Raw genomic sequence first — 22541 nt, forward strand, 5'->3', positions numbered from 1 at the left:
TGAATAGTTTTTCTAGAACAGACAAAACCCCTAGACCTCCATGCTTTTCCTAGGTGAAATAAAAGGCACCCGGATGTCCTTCCTTTTTGACAAAAACATTGCATGGGTGTATGAGAAGGTTTTCAAGCCTTAAAGTGAATAATAGAACAAAAATGTGCTGTGGACCTATTTTGTTTTTATTTGAATGTAGGAATGTGCCCTGCATCCTGCTTGCCAGTGAACAATCCCTTCCTTGTAAACAGACAGGAATTTACAGGTCTGGCTGAGAGAAATGCACAGGCACACACACCTAGAGGTCATCTGTGTGAGAGAAATGTAAGAGAATATTCCATCTTAGCCCAATAACTAAAAACTGCTGAACAGGACCTTCCCTTCCTGTGGGGTCCCACTGCACTGTCTCTAGTTTTCACCCTGCTAAGGGCATAGCAGGATTGGTAAATGAGTTTTGGCCTTTAAGGGAGTTTTTCTGTGTCAGGCATTTGTGGGGTTTTGTGGGTGCAAGCAGCAAAGTTCAGCCCCTGCTCTGAATGAAAGGTCATGGGGATTTTAATTTTTTTTTCTAATTTTGTTTTAGGGTCTAAGCAGTCCTAAATGTATGCAATAGTGTTTTAGTAGACTAAAATCATTCTGACTTGCCCACGAAGCACCTGCCTTTTGTCTGCCCTGCTGTGGTGTGGACACCACTGGGATTCCCATTTCCCAGGCAGTGATTTGTCTGGGAGGGCAGGAGAGAGCTGCATTGCTGCACTGGAATGCAGCAGCAGCACGGTGCAACAGCCAGTGCGTGGTGGGAGAAGGTGGGAGGCCAAAACATCTCCCCACCACTGGGGCAGTAGTGGCCTCGCCTTGGTTAGTTTTTTTGCCAGGACCACCAGGGCTCCAGGGAGTCTCTTCCACCTTCCCCAAGTGACAGGCTTGGGGGTCCTTCAGCTAAATGGGGGCTAAACTCAGATATTTTCACTTCCTGACTCAGGGAGAGATTGACTTAGCACCTGTAGGTTTTTGGCTCTTCTCCCCCCCCCTTTTTATTTTTTATCTCTAAGGCAATCTTTTAAGAACACCATGCATTTAAAAAACTCCTTTTCAGGACCTCTGTCCTTTATCTGGTTAAGTATTAGCCAAAAATCCTTGACCTTTCCAATAAAACCTGAAAAGCAAAACCAAATATTTAACCATTAATAAGCTGTGATTTTATCAAGGGGTTTCTCTCACCTCTTTTATAAGGGGTCTTGTACTGGTATCAGGTGTTCCTTCAGTGAACAGATGAGGGTGTTATGGACCAACTACATCCAAGTGATTTCTGTCCTTGGCACCCTGTAAAAGAAGGCACCATACAAGGCTTAGGATTTGTTTATTCTTTCTAATTCTACTACCTTTTATTCATGTAGCATCAAGCAGCTCAATTGCAGTCCCGTTTTCAGGTTTAGATTGGCAATTGCATGAACAGTCCATGGAAATGTTGTGACAAGGTATGGAGCTTGGGGAAAAAATATTTCCAGCTCTCTCCACTGCAGGGGCATTTCACCAAGCAGTCAGAACAAGTGATCCTATGAGGAAGGCAGGGAATTGCAAAGCACAATCAGGCATGTTGGTTAGGTGAAAATCCAGCCCGTAACCTGGTGTTTGAATCTGCATCTGGAATGGGGATCAGGGCAATACATTCCTAGCTCCTCCTTATGCACCTTCTCAATGCTGGGAAAGTAGAAAGGGATTTTTTTCATTTATCACAGATCAACTGGTTGATGACAAGTGTGTGATGCAGGTGTGAGCCGTCCAGGTTGCCATACAAAATGCAGTTCCCAGCTTGGACAGCAATTGTGAATTGATGTTTATCCAACTCTGGCGTTTCTCAGTCTTATCAGTCAAATTACTGCTGTGGAGTTCAGATACAAGTTCCATGAGGACACCTTAAAGAGAATTCACAGCTACATGGAAGAGTTGTAGTTCATACTGAAGGAACTCCTAGATGGCAGAAGGCCTCCACCTTTCAGAGCTAATATATTCTCTAGCTAAAAAGAAGGAAAGAAAGGGAAAAAAAAGAAAAGCGGAAAATTAAGTGTGACTAATTAAACAAATAAAATAGGGGGGAAATGAAAGAGATAAATAAATAGGTAAAAATTAGAAAGAGATCTCTTTGGTGGAAAAACCCAGAGAGTCTGTGGTGGCTTAGCACAGGATGGTCCCTTAATTTTTAATTTTTTTCCAGGTGTGTAGGTACCCTTGAATTTCAGAAGGGAGGGCAGTGTTACAGCTATTACAGAGCAGCGTGAAAGTCGCGTTACCCACGAAGGTTTTGTGCTCCTGGCAGCCTCTGGCCGCTATCAGAGACAAGATTGTTGCCCAGATAGGTGGACTGCAGCCTGCTGCAGCTGGGTGTGATTCCTGTGACACATGCAGACGCCACCAGGGCAAGGAGACAGGTCTGTCCTGCTCCCTGCGCGCCGTGTCTGCGCCTGCCCTCTCTGCTGGGAGAGAGCCACATCTGACTCCCCAGGTGTGGACAGGCAGCTTTCTTGAGCCACTGCCCTTTACTGCCAGAGAGATTGGTATTTATTGAGGGGCAGGGAGGGGAGTCTCAGGCTGTTTCTGTGGCTGCAGCCAGCACCACTCCCATGTTCCAAACAAAGATATTGGTGTGTAGCCACAGGGTCTGCACCAGCTCGCATGAAGGTGCAAAAGAGAAGAGAGGAGAACCTCAAAATCAGAGTTACGAGCGCAAAGCAAAAAGAAGAATGTGACGAGAGTAGTGGCAGCTTGTTTATTTTAATTAAACAAGATTCAGCTGACACACGGGAGGTTTCCAGCCCACGCAGAGGAATGGTGATGACATCCCCAGCATTACAGTGTAAGGATGAGGGGTGGAGACGCCGTGTCTGTGCTCCCTCCAGGAGCCTGCTGTCCCACCTGCACTGGAGGCAGCATGACACGCTGCCTTGCCCAGGTCCAGACTCGCTCCAGCCCACTGGCACTTTGTGTGCTTGGTATTACTCTTGAAGCAGCTGTGAGCGATCCCAAACAAGCATTATGCAAGTCCACCAGCCCACTGATAGCTCCACTGTCCCCTCTTAGGAAACTTTATCCTCCCTATCTGGGTAATATGCTATAAGAAAAAGCTGGAAAGTGAAACGTGGATAGATTTGGGTGTGCTTTGGCTCATTAATTAAGTCACATTCTTAACACCACCTCCTGGGCCGGTGAGCGGTTGTTGGCCATTGCCACTGAAAGCCCTGGGCTGGTGATGGTCAAACAAGGAGGGACTGTTATTTTCTCTATAACTGGTTATTCAAGATGGACTCGTGCAGCTCATCATCTTGATGCCCTAATGTCTCTCAATGTAACTATATTTAATGGGTAAATAATTCGGTATCTGAAAGTCACCTGGGGTTGCACTGTTGTTTTTCCTGCCATTCAGTATGTCCCACATCCTGAAAAGCTTAAGCATAAGCACATGGAGCACTTTGTTTTCACCTTGAAGAACAGAAGCAGCCTTTTTTGTGGGGAATACTAAAGGTTACAGATATTTCTTTCTGCCTATTTCCCCTTTCCAAAGGAGGCACAGAGTTAATAGGTCAGTAATATTCATTTGCACCTGAGCAAATTACGTGTTGACTATTACAGGCTTCAGAAAGGGTCACACATACGTGTTTTTCAGAATGAGACATCAAAAAGCAAGTGAGATAGCCTTGATCCTGCAAACAGACATGTTCTTAGCCTGTATTCCAGCAGGACTATATGATGTGTAAATAGGGGGAAAAAAGGGAAACTCTTCCCATGGAGAGGTTCTCCCCAGTCTGTGGTCTCGTGTTCCACAGAAGTTTGGACAGAGGACCTATTCACAGCCATGTATTTTTTAAAACAGAATTACATACATTTCACTTCATCTTCTCTTTCCTTTTTTTTCTTTTCATGTGAATGTGCTAAACAACTGAATCTTCAAGCCATGCTTCTAGCTCAGAGGCAGAATGACTTTTCTGAAGTCAAGAGCCAATCTGGACTGACACATAGACAGAACACTGAATTGAAAAACCCTGTGTGACCCAGAAGAGGGTTTCAAAGGTCCCAAAAGGATTTAGATGACAGTGACATCAGTAGAGAATAATTTGGTGGAGAAAAGGGGGTGTCCAAATTTTACTGTGAGCTCTCTGTCATCCTGAGGGAGCCCTTTAAGAGGAGTTCTAAATATTATCTATTCGAAACAAAAGAGAACGTGAGCAGCTGCAAATGCTCAGCTTGGTTATAACTTTCCCTTATAAAGCACCGAAGAATTTTTATTTCCTTGGTTGCCATCTAGTGGAAGGTGTGCTGTCTGCATCGCATCATTCCTAGCAGCGTTTCCATCTCGGAGCTCACTGAGCTGTGCAGGCCATTGCACCACTGAAACAGGGGGCAGCAGATACTGTCCGTGCCTGTTTCGTGCTTTGTAGACTACAGCAGGGACTTGCGGGGTCAGGTGCAGAGTGGCAGCTTCGTTGCTGACACCTTTACCTTCCACCAGCATCGCTGAATGTTGCTAGGAAGAGGTGAGACATCAGGATGTGGAAGGGTTCAGGTCACAACCTGGCCATCTCTCAGGGCACAGGTTACTCACAATGGGCAATTAATGTGCAAATGGCCCCACTGCCCTCGGGCAGAAACCAGACAATGGGTTATTATTAATATTTCTAGGGTGTATTTTATTTTTCTGGGGACAATTCATTTTACACATTCACTTTGGGCTGTTGTGGAAGGTTGTATATACTGTGTTAAGACATGTTGCTGAAGCAAATGGGGTTAATATTGTGAAAAAATGCCATTGGTTTTCTCAGCCCACAGTCTGAGCTGATCTGTTGTATTTCTTGGGTATTATGAGGCTCTGTAGAGTGTTCTTGGAAACATTTTGAAATGCCGGTCTGGATTCTTGAAAAGTACAGAATAATTCATTTTGAAGAGTGTCCATTCACTAGAGACACCGTAATGCTGGTGCATTGAGAGTCACATTTGGCCTGACCCTGATTTCTGTGGTATTTTTTCTTGCTTCTTCCATCTTTTTCAAAATTTCAATGGCTTTCCTTCAAGAATTTTTTTAGATGACCCACACTCAGCCCTTAAGGAAGCAGCTAAGGATCATAACCTTGTTCCAAGCCTCCTTATACTGAAGTCCCAGCAGTGCCAAGCATTTAGGCACCAAATTACTGTATCCATGCCATGTGCTTGAATCTACCTGTCTCTTCCTCTCTCATCAGCAACCTTGCACTTGCTTTCCTTCTTGAGAAGGACAAGACTTCTCTTGCTGCCATCCTGATGTGCTTCACGCAACTTTTGCTGAAGATTTGCTTCCTGTTCATGAGCTTGTGATTGGAAATCAAGCAAAACTCACTACTCAAGCCTTGATAAATTATGAATATCAGCAGCCCCTACACAGAACTACTGGCAGTTAGCCTCAGTACTGAAGCAAAGGGATTCCCTTTTGCCCTTAAATATAAATGTATGCCGAGTATCTCCAGAAGTTTCCCAGATCAGGTGCATAACTGGAAGCTTTTTATAACTCTTCTTGTCACTAAATTGCATTCACAACAATGAAAGGAATTGTTGGGTCTTGGCTACTATTAAAGGAAGTTTATCTTTAGGACTTTTTTTTTTAATGTTGTCTTTTTCTGTATAAGAAAAAAAACACCCAAGAGAAAATTGAAAGTTCTTGAGAAAAATCTTTGTTAATGTTTTTCCTTCCCCCTTTTTCTTATTTTTAAATAAAGATATGCAGAGCCTCGAGAAGTTGCTGAGAGATGCAATAATATATGGACAGCCTCGCACCCACAGAGCATGGAGAAAAATCATCATCCTCGTGGAGGGCATTTACAGGTTTGTGTTGTAGAAAGATGAGTATTCTATCATTTCTGAGGACAGAATGATGAATTGAGTGGGGCAAACTCTGACTCTAGGTATTTGAGGAAAATCTTAATGAGAGTGGAAGTTCCAATAACATTCTGTGATCTCATAAATAGGTTGGTTTCTGTTATGACAGCCTGAACCTTGTATCCTGTAGCTCCAACTAGATCCTGTACATTGCTCTGAATGTTGATTTAGCAGATCACAGTTGAATGGGAGAAGTAGTGAGAGCAAGACAAGACTACTAGCCCTAATCCCTGAAGGAATTCGAATGAGAGGAGCGCCTTTGGGAATCCATCTGATAACAGCAGCATCAATAATGCAATGTAATTATGGAGCACCTCAGTCAGATAGCTACGGTTCACTCGTGGGGTGCAGTTTGCACCCAGCCAGAAAGACAAACAGTCACTGAGTGGAAGAGCAAAGCAGTGGCACCAGCCATGCCCACCATCCTGGGCTTCATCCTGGCAGTGACATGCAGAAGGACATTGGGAAGGCAGCCAGGGAGCTCATGGAGGGGGAGCTGGGGCAGGGAAGGGCAGGAAGGGCTGAAGAAGCAGGGGTTTGGACAGTAGGAGGGTTTGCAGGGATCTAGGCAAGGCTACCAGAGAGAAGGAAACCAGAATCACTCATTCACAGAACATGGCAGGGTTTATAAAAGTGGCATTAGAACTTTATATGTCGGGATTGTATCGTGTTGCTGAAATACAGCCAGTATGGATGGGCACTCTCTCATGCCATTTCACTGCAAAATGCTGGCACAGCTTAGCCAATTAGCTTTTTCTTTTGGAAGAAATCTTTCATGATCTCATGTCATCACAGCTTCGTAGCTGTCAGTGCTTTCTTTTTGCCTAATGTTTTCCATCTGCAAGGGGACCAAATCGGTCCTTATCTAAACACCTGTCACTCCGAGGTGAAGCAGGTCGGCAGCAGATCAGCTGATCCAAAGCAGGCTGAACGTGTCCTTTCAACCAGAATAAACAGAGCAAAACTACAAATAAACATCGCTTGGCACTACTAAAAGAAAGCTCGGATTTAAGGACTTTGATCACGCAGAAATTAAGTGGACCACCAACATTTTACTGACAAATGTTCCCATTGGTCACAACGCTGGCAGAAAAGGCTCCAGCTGCTGAGCTTTGTTCACTTTTAAATCCTTTACCCTGAATATTGACCACTAGGGAACAAGAAGGCAGACTGGTAACACAGAGGCATGGATCAGGCCAAGCAGTGGGACAAATCTACTGACAGCTATTTAACTGTACGGACTTATATTTCCAGATTTATGTTTGGTGTAGAGTTTTCTTTTCCTGTCGTTTTGCAGTTCATTCTCAAACGAGATTTAATTTTCCAAAGTTCAAAGAACCTTCTGCTGGAATACAAAATAAAAGCATGTTAAACCTCAGAGTACCTACTAAAAGGAACCATAAAGGTCCTTCAGCTCCATAAAGGCTGAATAATGTTAAGACCACTCATGCCCTGAGTGCTTCTGAAAGGCATAAAATAAAAGAAAAACAAAGCTCAGCTCTCTAATAGTCTAAGCTGGAGGAGGACAGAGTAGAAATACTCTTACTCTTTTCGTGTGTATGTACTTTCCTTTCTCGGCCCAGGGTTTTTGAAAGACTAAACTTTTCCAGCCCCATATTGGCTAATGATAGTTTTCTTGAGGATCTGCCAAATGCCAAACTAACATTCATCAAGAGGGTTTAAGAGGATTTAGAGTATAGTTAATGTATTCTTCTTACAGTAGTTAATACTGGTTTTTATTTTTTTCCTTAAGTTATGCTTCAGGGACAGCAAATATAGAATTTAAATAACTTGGTCAGAGCCATTCTCCAAGTTATAATATCTTGATTTGCAAGTTTGGCTTGGCAAATTTTTACAGGAATGCTTTTTCCAGAGATGTAAAAGAAAACACTAAGCTTTCCTTCTTTAAAAAAATATTGTTATATGGGACACCATAGTCTTAGTATGGTGAAGTTTATGGTATGGAAAGAAATTTGCCTTCTGTTTCCATTAGGAATATCTTAAAGTGTTTACACTGTGCATAAGCTAGACTTAGCAGCTGGCAAAATTTGAAAAGGGTCATTGTTAGCCAACATGAGCATTTCTGGAAATCTCGCTGGTGTTTGAAACCATAAACCACAGATTTTGCTTGGTTACAACTGAAGGCAGAATTGGCCCCTCGACTTGGGAAGCACTCAAGCTACATGTCAAATAAATAGCATTAAGTATATGTTTGTTTGCTTTTTAATGTCTCTATTATCTTCAAAAGAAAAATAAAATAATCAAAAGTAAATGTAACTCCTAGTGAAAGCTGGTTCTTAACTTGGACCAGCCCAGGAGCAAATGTATTCAATTTGTGTTCCAAACAGAGAGACCATCTAGCCATCAATCTCGACTCCAAAAAGCATGAACAACTTTTGGCAGTGACCAGGGCACAAGTTAAACTGACTTGCTAAATCATATTTTTATTATTTGAACTCCAGCTAATGTTTTCCTTGGCTTCTACCACTTCCAGTTCAGGATTAATCAGTTACTGTGTTCTTACATGGTTTGTGGTGGGCTTCTGCTCTCTTCCATGCGTATTTACTTAGGAGTCAGATAGGCCAAGGCCCAGGGCAGAACTTATGGGGCATCAGAAATTGATCGAAACAGATTGGTTTTCATTTGTTTTTTCCTTACTTTTAATTTAATTTGTGTATTTTCCCTTCCAGCTAAGAAAATAGCTCTGATCAGTTAGATGTTGTCCAATGCCTTTTCATGTGCATTAGAAGTTCCTTGGGATTCAATGCCAATAGTGTAGGAAATTTAGCAGGGTTATTTTTTATTTCCTGGGATTAAGTGACTGGACTTCCAGAAAGGAATGAGGTAACAATTAATGTCTTTGGCCAAAGACCAGCATTAAAGGTTAACATTTTTATCATTTTAGTGTTGAGATGGAGTTGTAGTTGGGGGCAGAGTTGAAAGATTTCCTTGAAATTATTGCTCTACGAAACAGAGATTGTATGAATGTACAAGGTTTATGTAAGAAAACAGTACCTAAAGTAACTCTTAAGGTGGAATATATATGTCTTGTGAGCAGCAGGCCAGGAAAGGAGGCATTTTCCCAATTACAAACTAGCTTGAAAGGGGAACAGATAAACTCTTCAAATGTTGAAAAGATAGTGGTACTCTAGGGCACGTTTAGAGATAAAGTAGATAAGAAGTGAAATATTTGTAAATTAGTTTTCCTGAGAGAAAAATAAAATAGGAAACTGTGGTACCGTAGTAGAATGTGAAAACCTCTTTTCCCGAGAAGTTTCAAGATAAACTGGGCAAAAAACCATCAGTATTATGTCAAGAGGGAGCCTGTGTTCCAAGTGAAGTGACCATCACAAGCACACACCTCCCTTCTCAAAGCACCCGGGTCCACAATTCATCAGCTGCATCGGGAAGAACATCAGTTTGATGGGGATTGAATCAGGCTGCAAACTGGAGTGTCCTAAAAATTTGGGATTCTCTGCTCACATCTGGAAGCGCGTTCAAACTGAGTGTGTACTAACCCAAGTTTTTGTGCCTGTCCACCACACAAGGGAGATGAAGGATCAGCTGCAGTCTGGAAGCTTTGCATCCCTGCCACCAAGCTAGGAATTGGTGCTACAAGACAGGATGTCACACCACGTGATGAGATCTCCCGGCCTGGGCAGAGCCAGCTTTAGCTCATCTGCATCTGGGGTGGGGGTTTTATATGTTCTGTGTGCTTGAGCAGATCTGGAAACACATCAGTACATTTGTACACAAAGCTAAGTGGCCCAGCCAGAGTGAGACAGAACCAGTACAGTTCACTTCTGGCTCTTTGGTTTAAGCCCACTTGTCATCAACATTTACTGAAGGATTCAGTAAACTTTCCATTTGCACTGCCCAGGGGGTTATGTGAAGTGAGCTTTGTCTTGAAGCAGCTCTAGACAGAGTGGTGTGCATATCACTAACCATCTCCCAGGGTCAAAAGGGAGACCAAGACCACAGCAAGCAGCAAAACAGTTCTCATCTCAGCTATCAGGAGGGCTGACTCCTGTTGGAATGGCAGCACAGAACATGTACACAACTCCAGCAGCACTTTATCTGTTCCATAGACACTTCAAGGCCACATTAGGAACTCTGTCAACTATTGCATTTATGTCAGCCAGCATCTTCCAAGAGCAGATCAAAACTGAAACCGAATACAAGTACCTTGTTCTGCTAAGCAGCTTAGAGTTCCAAGAGAAATCTCCTACTCATATGAAAAAGAAAAGTTTTCATTAAATCTCCTAAAGGGTTAAATCTTGCATCAGCCATGTACCAGCTCCATGTATTCTGGGATTCAGCACAACTTTCCTTCCATCACACAAAAACACAGCATTTTTACCTTACCATTTTTTACTCCTTTTGAAGTTGAATGCTGTCTCTCCTGCCTGAATCTCTGTGAGCCACTAAGCCTAAAGATGACCGTGCAAATGTGGAAAAGCTGTTATTGTCCTCCTCTGCCTGGCTGGTGTGCCCAGGCATGGCTGGAAGTGGAGGGGGGCGCTGCAGTTTGCAGAGGTGCTCCTTGGCTCTCCCTGCAGAGAGCAGACACAGCTGAGGGCTGCCAAGCCCAGCACGTACGACGGTGCACGTCCAAGCACCCCCAGGGGCTCAGGGTCATTTTAGCTGACTAATGCTTTGACTCTGGGCCGTGTGAGGACTGTGGGCTCTTTTCCTTGTATTCACCAGGAAAATAGCTGTGGTGGTTGAAGTTGCTTCTCCCCCAGCTGCCAAGTGCCCTTTGGGAAAAGTGAGAAAGCCCAGTCCCCAGTGCAGCACAAGCCCACCCTTCTTTGCTGCAAGGGACCTTGTTGCCAACACACAGTCCCACAGCTGCCTCTTTTATGGCTGGGCAAGACAGAAAGACAAGATCTGCCAGCAGTCACCAACAGCCAAAAATACGCCTCCAGGCACACGCAGCCCGGCTCTCCGAACCTCCCAGTGTGAACAGCACAGGCAGCCCTTGTCCATGGCTACTCCCCCATGCTGTTACACTAATGGAGACTTGCCTTTGGGCAGGTCTCCTTCAAATCAGTTTCCAAGCTTACTCAGGAGACCAAAGGATGAAGAAGGACTAAAACTGTCAGAAATTTCCCAAGTGCTAAAAGCACATCGTGCTCCTTTTGTGGTGCCAAGCTTCCAGCTGCACAGTACAAGTAAAGTGGGTGGCAACAAGGCAGCCTGTGAAAGCCATTGGTCCGGTATCCAAAAGCCTTTAAGGTGCTGTTGATTGCACTTCTCTCTCATTATTTGGGACCAAAGTCCATGTTTCTGGTCATCTGAAACTCATTGCTTTTGCACCTTAGCTGTGGGCCTTAGGCACAGAGCCCTGGCACATGGCACACTGACTTTGTGTTTGATAGGAAGTTTTTGGCTTTTATAGACCTGCTTACTAGAGCTAGTGGAAGAGAACACAAATAACTCATTATGAAATGAATACAACACAAATAACTCATTATGAAATGAATACCGAGTGCATTTGAGCATATCCAAGCATAGCTGTAGTCATCTCAGAAAGATTTTCAAGACACAAGTCTTCACAGCAATATTCTGGACGTGTCATCTTTATGGGATCAGAGAGCATTTATTATTTATCTCCCTGAGCTTTCATTTTGCTGGACACCTCCTCCGTGCCTTCTCATTTACTGACATGACTGCCAGCAGTGCAAAAGATTTACTATCTCTTCTCATTCCTATAAATCTCAGTGCACCATTAATCACAGAATCATGGAATGGTTTGGGTTGGAAGGGACCTGAAAGCTCATCTTGTCCCAACCCCCCCTGCCATGCACAGGGGCATCTTCCACTAAACCAGGTTTAGTGCACCTGGTTCAGAGCACCATCCAGCCTGGCTTAGAACATTGCCAGGTATGGGGCATCCACAGCCTCTCTGGGCAACCTGTGCCAGTTCCAAATATTTTGTTTTTCTGTGTGGCTGTAAGAAAGTAAAAAGAAAAGGAATGGAAACTTTTTTTTCCTTTTGATTATTAGGTAGCAGGCTACATTTCCTAAAAAGTACATATCGAAGCAAAAATTGGCAAGACTGGATTTCAGCTGCCTGTTTTAATCCCTGATTCTGTGAAGACTGGGAATGCTTAGAGTTTATGGCACCAGCTGTGGGTTTCACATGGCCCACCTCCAGTGTATGTTGGACCCAACTCCTCTGCACCAGATGGATTTGCTCTAGAGCTGTTATGCCCAAATATTGCCACAGTAGCTGACGATGAAGTAAGCAAGGACCAGACTGAATTACAGAAGTTCTTTATGGTATTTGTTTTGTAGAAATGAACTGTAAGGTGCTGCTTGGGGTAAGTATCTCCACCTTGCTTTACACCTTTCCTTTTCTCCTCTGACATATTGACAATTTGCAAACATTCAAAGACTTTCTGACTGGTTTTGCACGTTTGAATTCTAAAACTGTTTAACCATTTTGTACTCGCCTGCAAGTGGGAATGTGTTGCGAGTTTTCTTTGGCTTGTGAGTAAAAATCGAGATTCCAGAGGAACTTTGGTGGAATAAGGCAATGAATGGCTGTATTTTCTGCCAGTATGGGAAGGAGCCCAGGGCTTGTTGCTCACCCCTGATTCTCTCCATGTGCAGCATGGAGGGGTCCATCGTGCGCCTGCCAGAGATAGTCTCCTTGAAGAACAAATACAAAGCCTACCTCTACTTGGACGAGGCTCACAGCATCGGCGCGGTGGGAGCGACGGGCCGAGGAGTCGTGGAATACTTCGGGATGAGCCCCGGTGACGTTGACGTGCTGATGGGAACGTTCACAAAGAGCTTCGGCGCAGCCGGGGGATACATAGCTGGCAAAAAGGTAAAAGGAAATCAGGGACAGCTTCACATCAAGGGTGTGATGTATTTCAGTATCTTTTTGAGCAGACTGCTTAACATGACCGCTGTTCTAAAGTTAGCATCGTCTTTGCCTGGATCCCAAAATGCACATCAAACAGCCAGACTTTCTTATTTTTGTCTCATGTTCATATTATGTAATTTGCTTGAGTTGGGTTATTCTGTGCCACCCTGATGATTGTTGTTTGTCTTGGAAATGTCTGGACATGTTGTGGTTGGCTAATATACTTCCCTACATTAATTTGCATGCAGATTGCTCGTTACTTTGTTTCACATTTGTAAACAGTGTGTGGGGCAATATTGAGTGATTTAAACCACAATTTCATCCACTGATAATAAAATTCCTAGAGTTGTGGATTGACATAGTTGCATTTCTTAGGAAAATGGAGAAAAAGGTTACTGGGGGCCTTTTGCAATAGTAAATTCTGTGTCCTCAGTTGCTCCATGTACATTAACAAAACAATCTCTTGCCAACAACAGATGTCAACAAAAAGCAGAGCTGAGCTTGCTTTAAGTGGGGGTGTAGAAGAGAAAGCATAATCAGCACCATTGTGAAATGTCATTGGTTTTGTTGCTTGACAGAGAGATCAAATGGTTGCTGATTATTTTCTCTTTTCATACCCAGCTGAATGTATTTTTTAAGCAGTCTGCTGAATGAGTGGGAAGCCTGTTTAGACAGCCCATATGGTTGTTGTCAGGATAACATTAATGAGGGCAGCCCTACAGTAGAATAAAAGGGCTATAAGAAAGTATAAACTGTGTATTTCTTACTGTCTTTTTTGGGTTTGCCCCTGGAGATCTTAAAACCAAGTGTCATAATATATCAAGAATCAATTTTCTTTGTTTCCCTGGCTTCCTGAATTTGTGTCTGTACGTTTATTTCTTACCAAAGACAATGTGGGTAATGTAGCCAGAAAGTATACAAAGATTAGACCTGTGAAAAGTGGTCCCATGTAATTTATCCTCTAATCCTTGGGAGCTTTTTTAAGTGAAAACAGGTCACTCTTTTCATGCCTATGTGTATCACTAAGCTTAGCCTCAGGCTTCTCAGCCTTGGAAGGCTGCTCACCCATTCACCCACTTAGGTTCCTTTCTGCAGCCAAAAACTCACAGTGGCGCTGTTTATTCTGCATCAGCTGGAGCCCAGAAGCCTTCCTAGCTTTTAACCAAACCCTCAGGAATACAATTGCAAAATGGCCATGCACAACCTGTGTAAGGTTAGGTAAATCTTTATCCTCAGCACTGGAGCTACTGCCTAGACTCATACAGTATTTTGGTACTGATTTGTGTTACTCTCATGGATTGTTTTCTCTGATGGCATTTTTTTATCAAAGTAAATTTTTAAGCCTTTCTCACTAACATGCGCTCAGCTTCTAGTGTGGTAACTGTTACTCTGATACTTTGCACTAGGAGATATAAGTTGTTATAGCAATGATGATCTTAGTAAGATTTGAATTTCTACTGCATGCCTGGATTCAGGAGAGTTACTGGTGTTTTAGGCATGCCCTCAGTATATCAATAGTTTTTCTAAGAGGGCAGATTGGGTTCTTAGTTATGTGTTCTTAGAAAATGTTAAAGCAATTATACCAACTTTGACATGACTGTCCCTGCCACACTGATTGAAAGTTTTGATGGCAAATTTATGTGCTTATAGACAAAGATCCCAGTCAGGTTGCTTTTCCTGGGCTAAGTCATGTGGCAGAGGACCTTTACTGATGTCATATAGCCTTTGTTTCATTACCAGAGAGGAACTCAGCAGCATTATTTTAAGTGCAGCTGTTCATTGGTCTTGAAATTATTTTGGCTCCTTTAGCTCAGAAGTAAACATTATTCTATTCCAGACTTTTGTTTCAGCTGTAATTGCCCCGCTTACATGGTAAAGCATTTGCACCTGCCTGATGTTTCTTGAGGCCATGTATGAACAGTGGCAGCCAAGAGGACGTGGTGAAACGTCCTCTTCCTTTTGCACATTCCCACTCCTGCAGTAGTTAACAGGGAGATCTGCTGTCTGGCCAGCTCAAAGCTCATTCATGCTTTGTTTTGCTTGTGTAAGGACCTTGTGGACTTTTTACGAACTCATTCTCACAGTGCTGTGTACGCCACATCTATGTGTCCCCCCGTAGCAGAGCAAATCATCAGGGCAATGAAATGTCTCATGGGACTGGACGGGACAACACAAGGTAAGTTCCCTTCCCCTTCCCCTTCCCCTTCCCCTTCCCCTTCCCCTTCCCCTTCCCCTTCCCCTTCCCCTTCCCCTTCCCCTTCCCCTTCCCCTTCCCCTTCCCCTTCCCCTTCCCCTTCCCCTTCCCCTTCCCCTTCCCCTTCCCCTTCCCCTTCCCCTTCCCCTTCCCCTTCCCCTTCCCCTTCCCCTTCCCCTTCCCCTTCCCCTTCCCCTTCCCCTTCCCCTTCCTTTCCCTTTCCTCTTTCATTTCAGCTGCTACCAGAGTATCTCTCTGGGTACAAGAACAAGCAAAAGGTCATCTAGCAGCAAAGAAGTATTGCAATGACAGTGCAAAAGAAATCCTTCTTATTGTAAAATTAATGCCCAAATCATCATACTGTCAACCCTGGGGTTTTTTCCATGCTCATCCACACGCAGCAGGGATGGAAAGGCTTTGGGGTTCTGCCTGTACAGTTGCCAGCCCATCCTGCTTTGCAGCAACAAATAGAAATACATGGATTTCCCTTGGAGTATATTGTCTGACTTTGTAGTAGGGTTCGTAAGGACATGCCTATGGGCTAGGCACTGTCAGTTTAGCTTCTTTGTGAGTGTGAACCTTAAAAATGGCAACAACTCAGGCAGGGTGCAGCATTTCAGAACAGTTATCGTATGTTAAATAATAGTACGAAAAATTACTATAATAATTCCTACATCACTCAGGCATCAATTACGGCACCCTGAGCCTAGTTTTGTACTACATTTTGTCCCAAAAAAATGATTACTTGGTGTCCTTATGAAAAATTAGGTCTGTTTCTATTCATCTTTTGAAGTTGCAGATGCAGCTGCTGTCCAATCCTTTGTGTGATATGCTTTGTCCTCTGTGTAATACAGTTTTCTATACAACAAGCAACAAAACAACTGTGACATACGTATCTGTTACTGTTTAAAATCAGTGCTGATCTGTGTTCGGTGTTCTAGGACTTAAATCCCAACATGGAGCAAAAGTGATTGAATTTGTGTAGTTTTTTTCAGTCATGATATTCTTTAACGTGCAGCTGAGGATACAGATTCTGCTCTGAATTGCATCTCTTTTATACTGTCCCAGCAGTGCTATTTTCTCTTGCTTTGTCTGGGACTAACAGAATTCACTCTGTATTAGTCCTCCCTGATAGATATGGGGAGGTGGGGTAAGGTGGGAATGGAAAGGATAAGGGATAGATGAGGGCAGGTAGGATACTGCTCTGCACTGCTGCAGTGCCCTAGAGGGCTGCTTCAAACCATGACAGATACAAGGCTATTAAGGCTATTCATCGCAGTGCTTTGACGAGGCCAGAATTTACAGACCCAGAGTGCAGAAGGAGGGATAGATAATCCAGCCCCAGTGCCAAATTCTGCTGAGTGCAGAAGCACAAAAAGGCAGCAGAACTCTGGTGCAATGCGCAGACGGTGAGGAAGCTCTGGCGGAGAAGCCAGAGCGTAAAAGCTGCTTCCACCTTGAAATTTGGAAGGTCCCGGCTGCATGTGCTGATGCCTACATGTGCTCGGTGTCAGAGACCATCCCTGGCATCCTTCTGGGCTCCCGCCCCGGCGCTTGCCGTGAGAGGGCGGTCTGACACTGAGCCTGCCCGGGGCTCGCCGGCCCCGGCGCTCGCAGGCGTCGCTCGTGTGAAACGCGAAACACGCAGAGCATTTCCAGGCCTTCAAAGCCTGCTAAAAATGCTCCAGAAATCAGCTAGCGTGATCCTGCGTGCAGTTCAGATGCAGGATAAGAGGAGAACTGGGTTCAAGATGCAGTCTTTTAGGATGTGCGTGTCTGTCCTAGGGCTAAGAGTTTGAAGCGTTTTCTCTTCAACAAGCCAGGGTTGTTTAATGACACAGTCTTTGGATTTCTGCACAAAATAAGAGCTTATTAAGTCTTCTGCAAATCCATCATGAAATAAATCAGTGCTCTGCCGGTTTTTAAAAAAATTTCTTGTAATATGAAATGCAAATGAGTAGAAAAACAAATGAATAAATCATATATCACAACTTAGACCATTGCACAAAGGCTAGCAAGCTGGCTGTGATTTGTAAAAATGTTTCTTGCCCTTCTGAGCCAGACTCATTATTTTAGTCTCTTGAGTTTTCTTTCATGTGGGCCTCCCTTCATTAGGCTGTCTTGTGGACTACAAAAAAAACCCCCACAACCCAAAATACAGGAAAAAAAAATGCTATGCTGGGCCACACTGCAATGTGTTGCTTTGGCATCAGAGAGAGGAAGGTGGTGGCTTAGAAAGGAGCAAGGAACAGAAGGCAGAAAGCACTTTATCAGTCTTTAGGTATTTTTGATTCCAAGGACAATGGTCTTAGCAGAGTTCCTTAGGTCCACTGTCACAGAAGGTGGTGAATCCTGCACGTGAGTCATTCTTGTGAGAGCATGAGCAGTGGAGCAGAGAAGTTTCAAGTAAACCCAAGTTGCTGCAGGGTAGTGTCGACCCTGTGTTCTCTGGAAGCCTCTCAGGTCCGTAGGAGTTTATTTTGCAATTAATCTCAAGTGGCATTCTCTTCCCACCAGAGGATTTGAGGAATCCTTTATGAGGAGATGTCCACCAATGGCTTGTCCTCCAGAGGTCATTTCTCTGGGAGAGTGAGCCTTGCAAAAATCACTGGGAATGTTTTAGACAATAATGAAATTAGAGTTTGCTAAAAGGTTCCATGTGAATTAGAGGGTGCTTGTTGGAAACAGGATGAAATACAGGGACAACAAATGGTTTAACCCAGCATGCTCTTATGTCTGAACTTTGTGACTCCTTGGCAGATTACAGACGACTAAGAGAAGGAAGACTGATTCGGTCATTTAAGTTGCTGCTCAGAAAAACCCATATTCTTTCATCTTCTTTTTTTTCCCAGATATAAGACTATTACAGTCCCTTGAATTTCTTGCTGTTCTTCTCCACTAATTTGTTAAGCAGCTGATTTAGAAAAGACTAGCATAGATGCAATTATGTAGTAGGTAATGGCAGAGCTCAGAAGTGCAGATACTGCTTGTGTGTCCTGATGTGTGTCCAATTGATTGATCTTCCCTATTTTCTTCCTTTCTTTTCAATTAGTAAGAACGTGGTTGTTTGGAAAAGGAATCAGGATATGCGTTTCCCAGACAGGATCAGTATAGGGGAAGAATGGCTGCAGGATATGAACAGATGTGTATGGGCCCAGGGGGTACTGCTTCATCACGGGGAAGGAACAGGTTAGCACCTTCGGAGTAATTCTGTGAAACCTAAACTGTTCAGCTGGAAATCACCCACAGCCGGTGTCTGTTCCACGCTGAAAATCATAAACATGTGGGTATGTCCCACATATTTATTTGTGATAGCTGTGAGGCATTAATGTCACGATAATGTGACTGGGAGGATACTGCAGAGCCCACAGCCAGCTATTACAGTTTCATTTATTTTGCCATGTTTTCTGTGGTGACTCGAGAAAGTGTGGGCAAGAAATGCTAAATTAGGAGAAGGTAGTAGCTCCCTCAAAACTGATATACAGCATTGTTCCTGTCTAGGAAAGACAAACAGGTTGGGGTCAATATTACCAGTATTTCTTGAGCAACTGATATCCAGAGAATCAGAAACTGACTACAAAAGATGCAAACATGAAATCAGATTTTTAGTGGAGTGAAAGTCCTGTTTTTCTCAATGCCATGTTTTACAGAACTCTGAAAATTGATGTCTTGTAGAACAAAACACAATTGTTCTTAGTACCACAACATCATAGATAGTTTCATAGTTCCTATAACAGAGTTGTTCAAAAGTGTATGAACTTATGGCAGCTGTATTTCCTCTAGCAGTGGCATAAGGCAGCAAGTTCCACAGTTCAGCTCATGAAGTCTATTAAAAAAAAAAAAAAAATTATCCCTCTTAAGCCTTTGTGGCCTTTTCATCTCAAATGTTTCTCTGCTCATTTATTAGGAAATATGGGAAGCAGAAGTTCCCATGGCATTTACTCTTTATAATTCATAATATAGATATTCTTTATGTGCTTTCCTCGTGGCTTTCTCATTACACCAGTGGAGATACCTCAGGAAACTCAGCAGCTGCCTTAGTGGTTTTATCCCATGATGAGACTGGGGTTGACTCAGTGTGTGGACCCAGCACAAATTTGCAAGTACACTCACTTGCATGCAACACAGCCCCTCCAGCTGTGACCTCAGACCTTTTCTTCCTCCCCCCTTTCTGCAGGAGGATACCAAAAGCATATTTTTGCACTTAAATTTGATAGGTATAACATAGAACCACTAGGCAGACAGAGTTAAGACTGCTGGGAAGTCCAAAGCAATTTTTTTGATGACTAATAATGGGTTATACTGGTGTTAAAAGCAAATTGTAGCATTTGTAAAGGAAACATTTTTTCTGTTAAATGCATGGCAAACAATAATTCACCAACAGCAGTGGGCATTTTTCATGTTATCATGGGAAACATTTAAAAGGTTGTCCTCTAGAATCTACTAGCAAAAGATATTTTGTTAAAAGATAATTCCTGAAGTTGTTTAGATTGTGTTTCTTTAAAATGTTCATTTACTTCGTCTTTTGTGCTGGTTGGTTTATGTTTTTGCAACTACTAGTTTTCATTTGTGTTTTTAGCAAAGCCTTGAGTTCTTGCATTTGAGCTCATTCAGATTGTGAGAAATGGCAGAATGCTGCTTTCTATTTCGGTTTGGCATTAAAGAAATTGTTTTGAAAAGGTTCCTTTTGAAGATATTTCCATTGGCCTCAGATTTTTTGTGCAACTGGAGGACTTGCTGGCTTAATTTTAAGTTAATATTCCCAGTAAGTATGTGGTTAAATTTCCCTTAAAGCCCTTAAGCACATTTATTCCGTTTGCACAGCACTGGCTCCATGATTAGGGCTCCCAGTCACGACAACAGCGAAGATATTAGTGATGATAATGTGCTACCACGATTATTATTTGTCTAAGCTGGGCGTCACAGATGTTCTCCCAGCAGTGGATGATGAAACAGAGCTAAATTCTGACATCTTTGCTCAAAATGAGTGAGAGACATGCTGTTCTAGAGGAGACACCTGCCATGTGATCCACCTGCCACAGGAGATCAAATGGGAGGGTGGGCTGATCTGAACAAGCAGGGGCTTTGGACTAATAGTGTTTGCAGTGATTCACAAGATCTCTGAGGATTCATCAAATTCCACCTCACTGGCAGTCACCTTTTTCACATTCAAAGTTAAACCAGTGCTCTGGTCCCCTGGCAGACCCTGCCCGTGGATAGATGTTCCCTGAATCCTGACACAAGCATCAGCTGCAGGCAGAGGAGAGATCTTCTCTGAAAAGTTTTCTTTCACTTTTTTCTATTTTGCAGCAGTTCACAGTTAAAAGAAGTCCTTATGGGGTTCTTTAGCAGCTGAATTAAGCTGAAATTACCAGATTTCTAGTTAGCATTAGATTGTAGAAGTAAATGTCTTCACTTCTCCCCAGTTCCTAGCAAAGTTATTTTTTATGAAGATTGTTTTATCTGAGAACATATTTCCTTTAGGCACCCCAGTTTTATAGCATTCTGTTTGTGATTTAACGCACATAGGGGTACATGTGTGTTACTCTTATAATGGAACCAGAGGGAAAAAAATCTGTCCATCTGCAATAGTTTAGTGGGAAAGAGCTATTGTTTTCCAGGGTTTTTTTCAGCCTGTGGAAGATTGCTTTTTCCTATCTAGTTGTTAGTAGAGGAAGGCAGGGAGTTGAGTGCTCCATCCAAGGAACTCTGACACTGGTATGTAAAAGCTCAATTGTGTGACTAATTATCTAGCAAGACCCTATGGAACAACAGCTGGAGAAGATTAAAGCAGGTGGATTTGTGTTTTGAAGAGTCCACTGCATGTCAAAAAGCAGTACGGTGTGGGGTTATCTTTCCTGGCATGGGTTCAGGAAAAACAGCTCTCCTTCACCTCCCTCACCTGAGATCCTGACGTGAAAGGCTGCAGGTTGCTTACTCCTCTTTTCAATAGACTGAGTCACAACTTCCAATGGCAGCAGCCTACAGGAGGAGTTCAAAGGTGGAATGTTTGTGCAGGAATTGAGCGCAGGCAGCTTCTTGGCTCATGGGCATTTTGCGGGAGGCAAGAGCAGACATCTCTGGAAGAGGAAAACAAAGTTTTGTTTTAGAGAGCTGGTAGTTTTATTGCCTCTTTGGCTGCCAGGATGAGGTCCTCAGCTCATGAACAGCAAAGTTCTATTGAAGTGCAGCTAAAGCCAGCCTAAGATCAGGCCCTCAGACTTGTAGCCAGGATGCCTTCCTGATGTCAGGTGTCGTAAAAATGTGGGACAAAGCTTCTGCCAAGTCTGTTACTGTGGCTCTCTTAAAAAGCTTGTTGCTTCAAAGGCTATTACATTTTATTATTTCTCTCTGTCTCTCTTTTGCCTTCTCCTTGCATTTTTCTTTCAACTAAACCAAATTAATTTTGAGCTATAAAGCTTTCTAAAAGCCTGCATAAATTAATGAGCTAAAGCCAGCAGAATGCAATGATGCATGTCACATAAAAATATAATCAGCCTTTTCCCCAGAATTGCCAACACCTTAGACCTTTGCAGTAAACCAAATATTTTTCAAGTGGTACAACCAAATGAAAACTCTAAATTTGCCAGCAGAAGGTAGATTGCTGATGCAGTAAATCTGCTTTTCTTGCACCATCCAGGCGTTAATCCTTTATTTCAGAAAAATCCCCATAAACCAGCTGTGTGTGTTCCCAGCAGCGTGAAGATAACTTGTGAAATTTGGGAATTGTTTATCGTTCACTTTTCCTTCCTTCTTTCCCTTCTTAATTCAGTCGGTAAGAAGATATAGAGCACTTAATAAAGTTGTTCTCAGCCTTAGCTGCATACTCTGGAGCAGTGATGTGCTTAGTTTTAAATAGAGGAGGGTTGGTTTTCCCTGTCCAGACTGTTTTTTCCAAACATATGCTGTGTTGTGGTTCACATATTTCACGGAATATAACTCTCGGGGTGTGCTGCATGCTGTGCTATAAGCTCTTTGCACAGACTGTAAATCCTCAAGGATTTTGCAAAGTAAGAATTTTGTAACACATATATTTACTGTCCAGGGACCTGATCCTCTAATTAGTCCCATACAGGTAAATTCTTACACTTACATAGATGCAGCCATACTCTTTTAGCTCAAGGGTCTGCTCTGCAGATTTTCACTCAATAAATATTACAGGATGCAAGATCCCAGCCTCAGGAATCAAAGAAAATGCTTTCTAAATGGGGTGCTTTTAATTAAACATCCCACAGTGAATTTGGGCTAGGACCCGATTCTGAACTGAATTCATCACCCTTAATCTGCAGTGTGGGGGGAGAATCAGGCCAATGAGAGACAAAAATAAACATTTTGCTCAGATCTGCCTCCTTATCTGACGTTGGAAGGTCCCATAAAAGAATGAAAAAGAGTGTTGAAATGCAGCTACAGATTTTAATGGTTTTATTGCTCTTATTGGGACAGCATATAAGAAGTCTGCGTATATGATGTGTCTGTGGTCTTTGACCACAAAACTTAACATGAGAAAGGAAAGTGTTGACATTTGGTAAAGAAATAGGTTCCTCCCAGCCACCCACCCACAAGTACAGTGTGTGTAGC

The 22541-nt window shown here is 43.0% G+C and overlaps 1 protein-coding gene across 1 annotated transcript in view; it reads left to right on the forward strand.

Annotated features, from left to right (window-relative positions):
- Nucleotides 1–22541, forward strand: part of SPTLC3 (serine palmitoyltransferase long chain base subunit 3) — a 50669-nt gene that overhangs the window by 19616 nt on the left and 8512 nt on the right. The window contains exons 6-8 of the mRNA XM_063391536.1: nt 5733–5838; nt 12511–12730; nt 14819–14945. Of these exons, the coding sequence (XP_063247606.1) occupies nt 5733–5838; nt 12511–12730; nt 14819–14945 (453 nt within the window). The remainder of the gene's footprint in view (nt 1–5732; nt 5839–12510; nt 12731–14818; nt 14946–22541) is intronic.

Source organism: Prinia subflava, chromosome 2 (genome assembly GCF_021018805.1).
Source record: "Prinia subflava isolate CZ2003 ecotype Zambia chromosome 2, Cam_Psub_1.2, whole genome shotgun sequence".
NCBI lineage: Eukaryota > Metazoa > Chordata > Aves > Passeriformes > Cisticolidae > Prinia > Prinia subflava.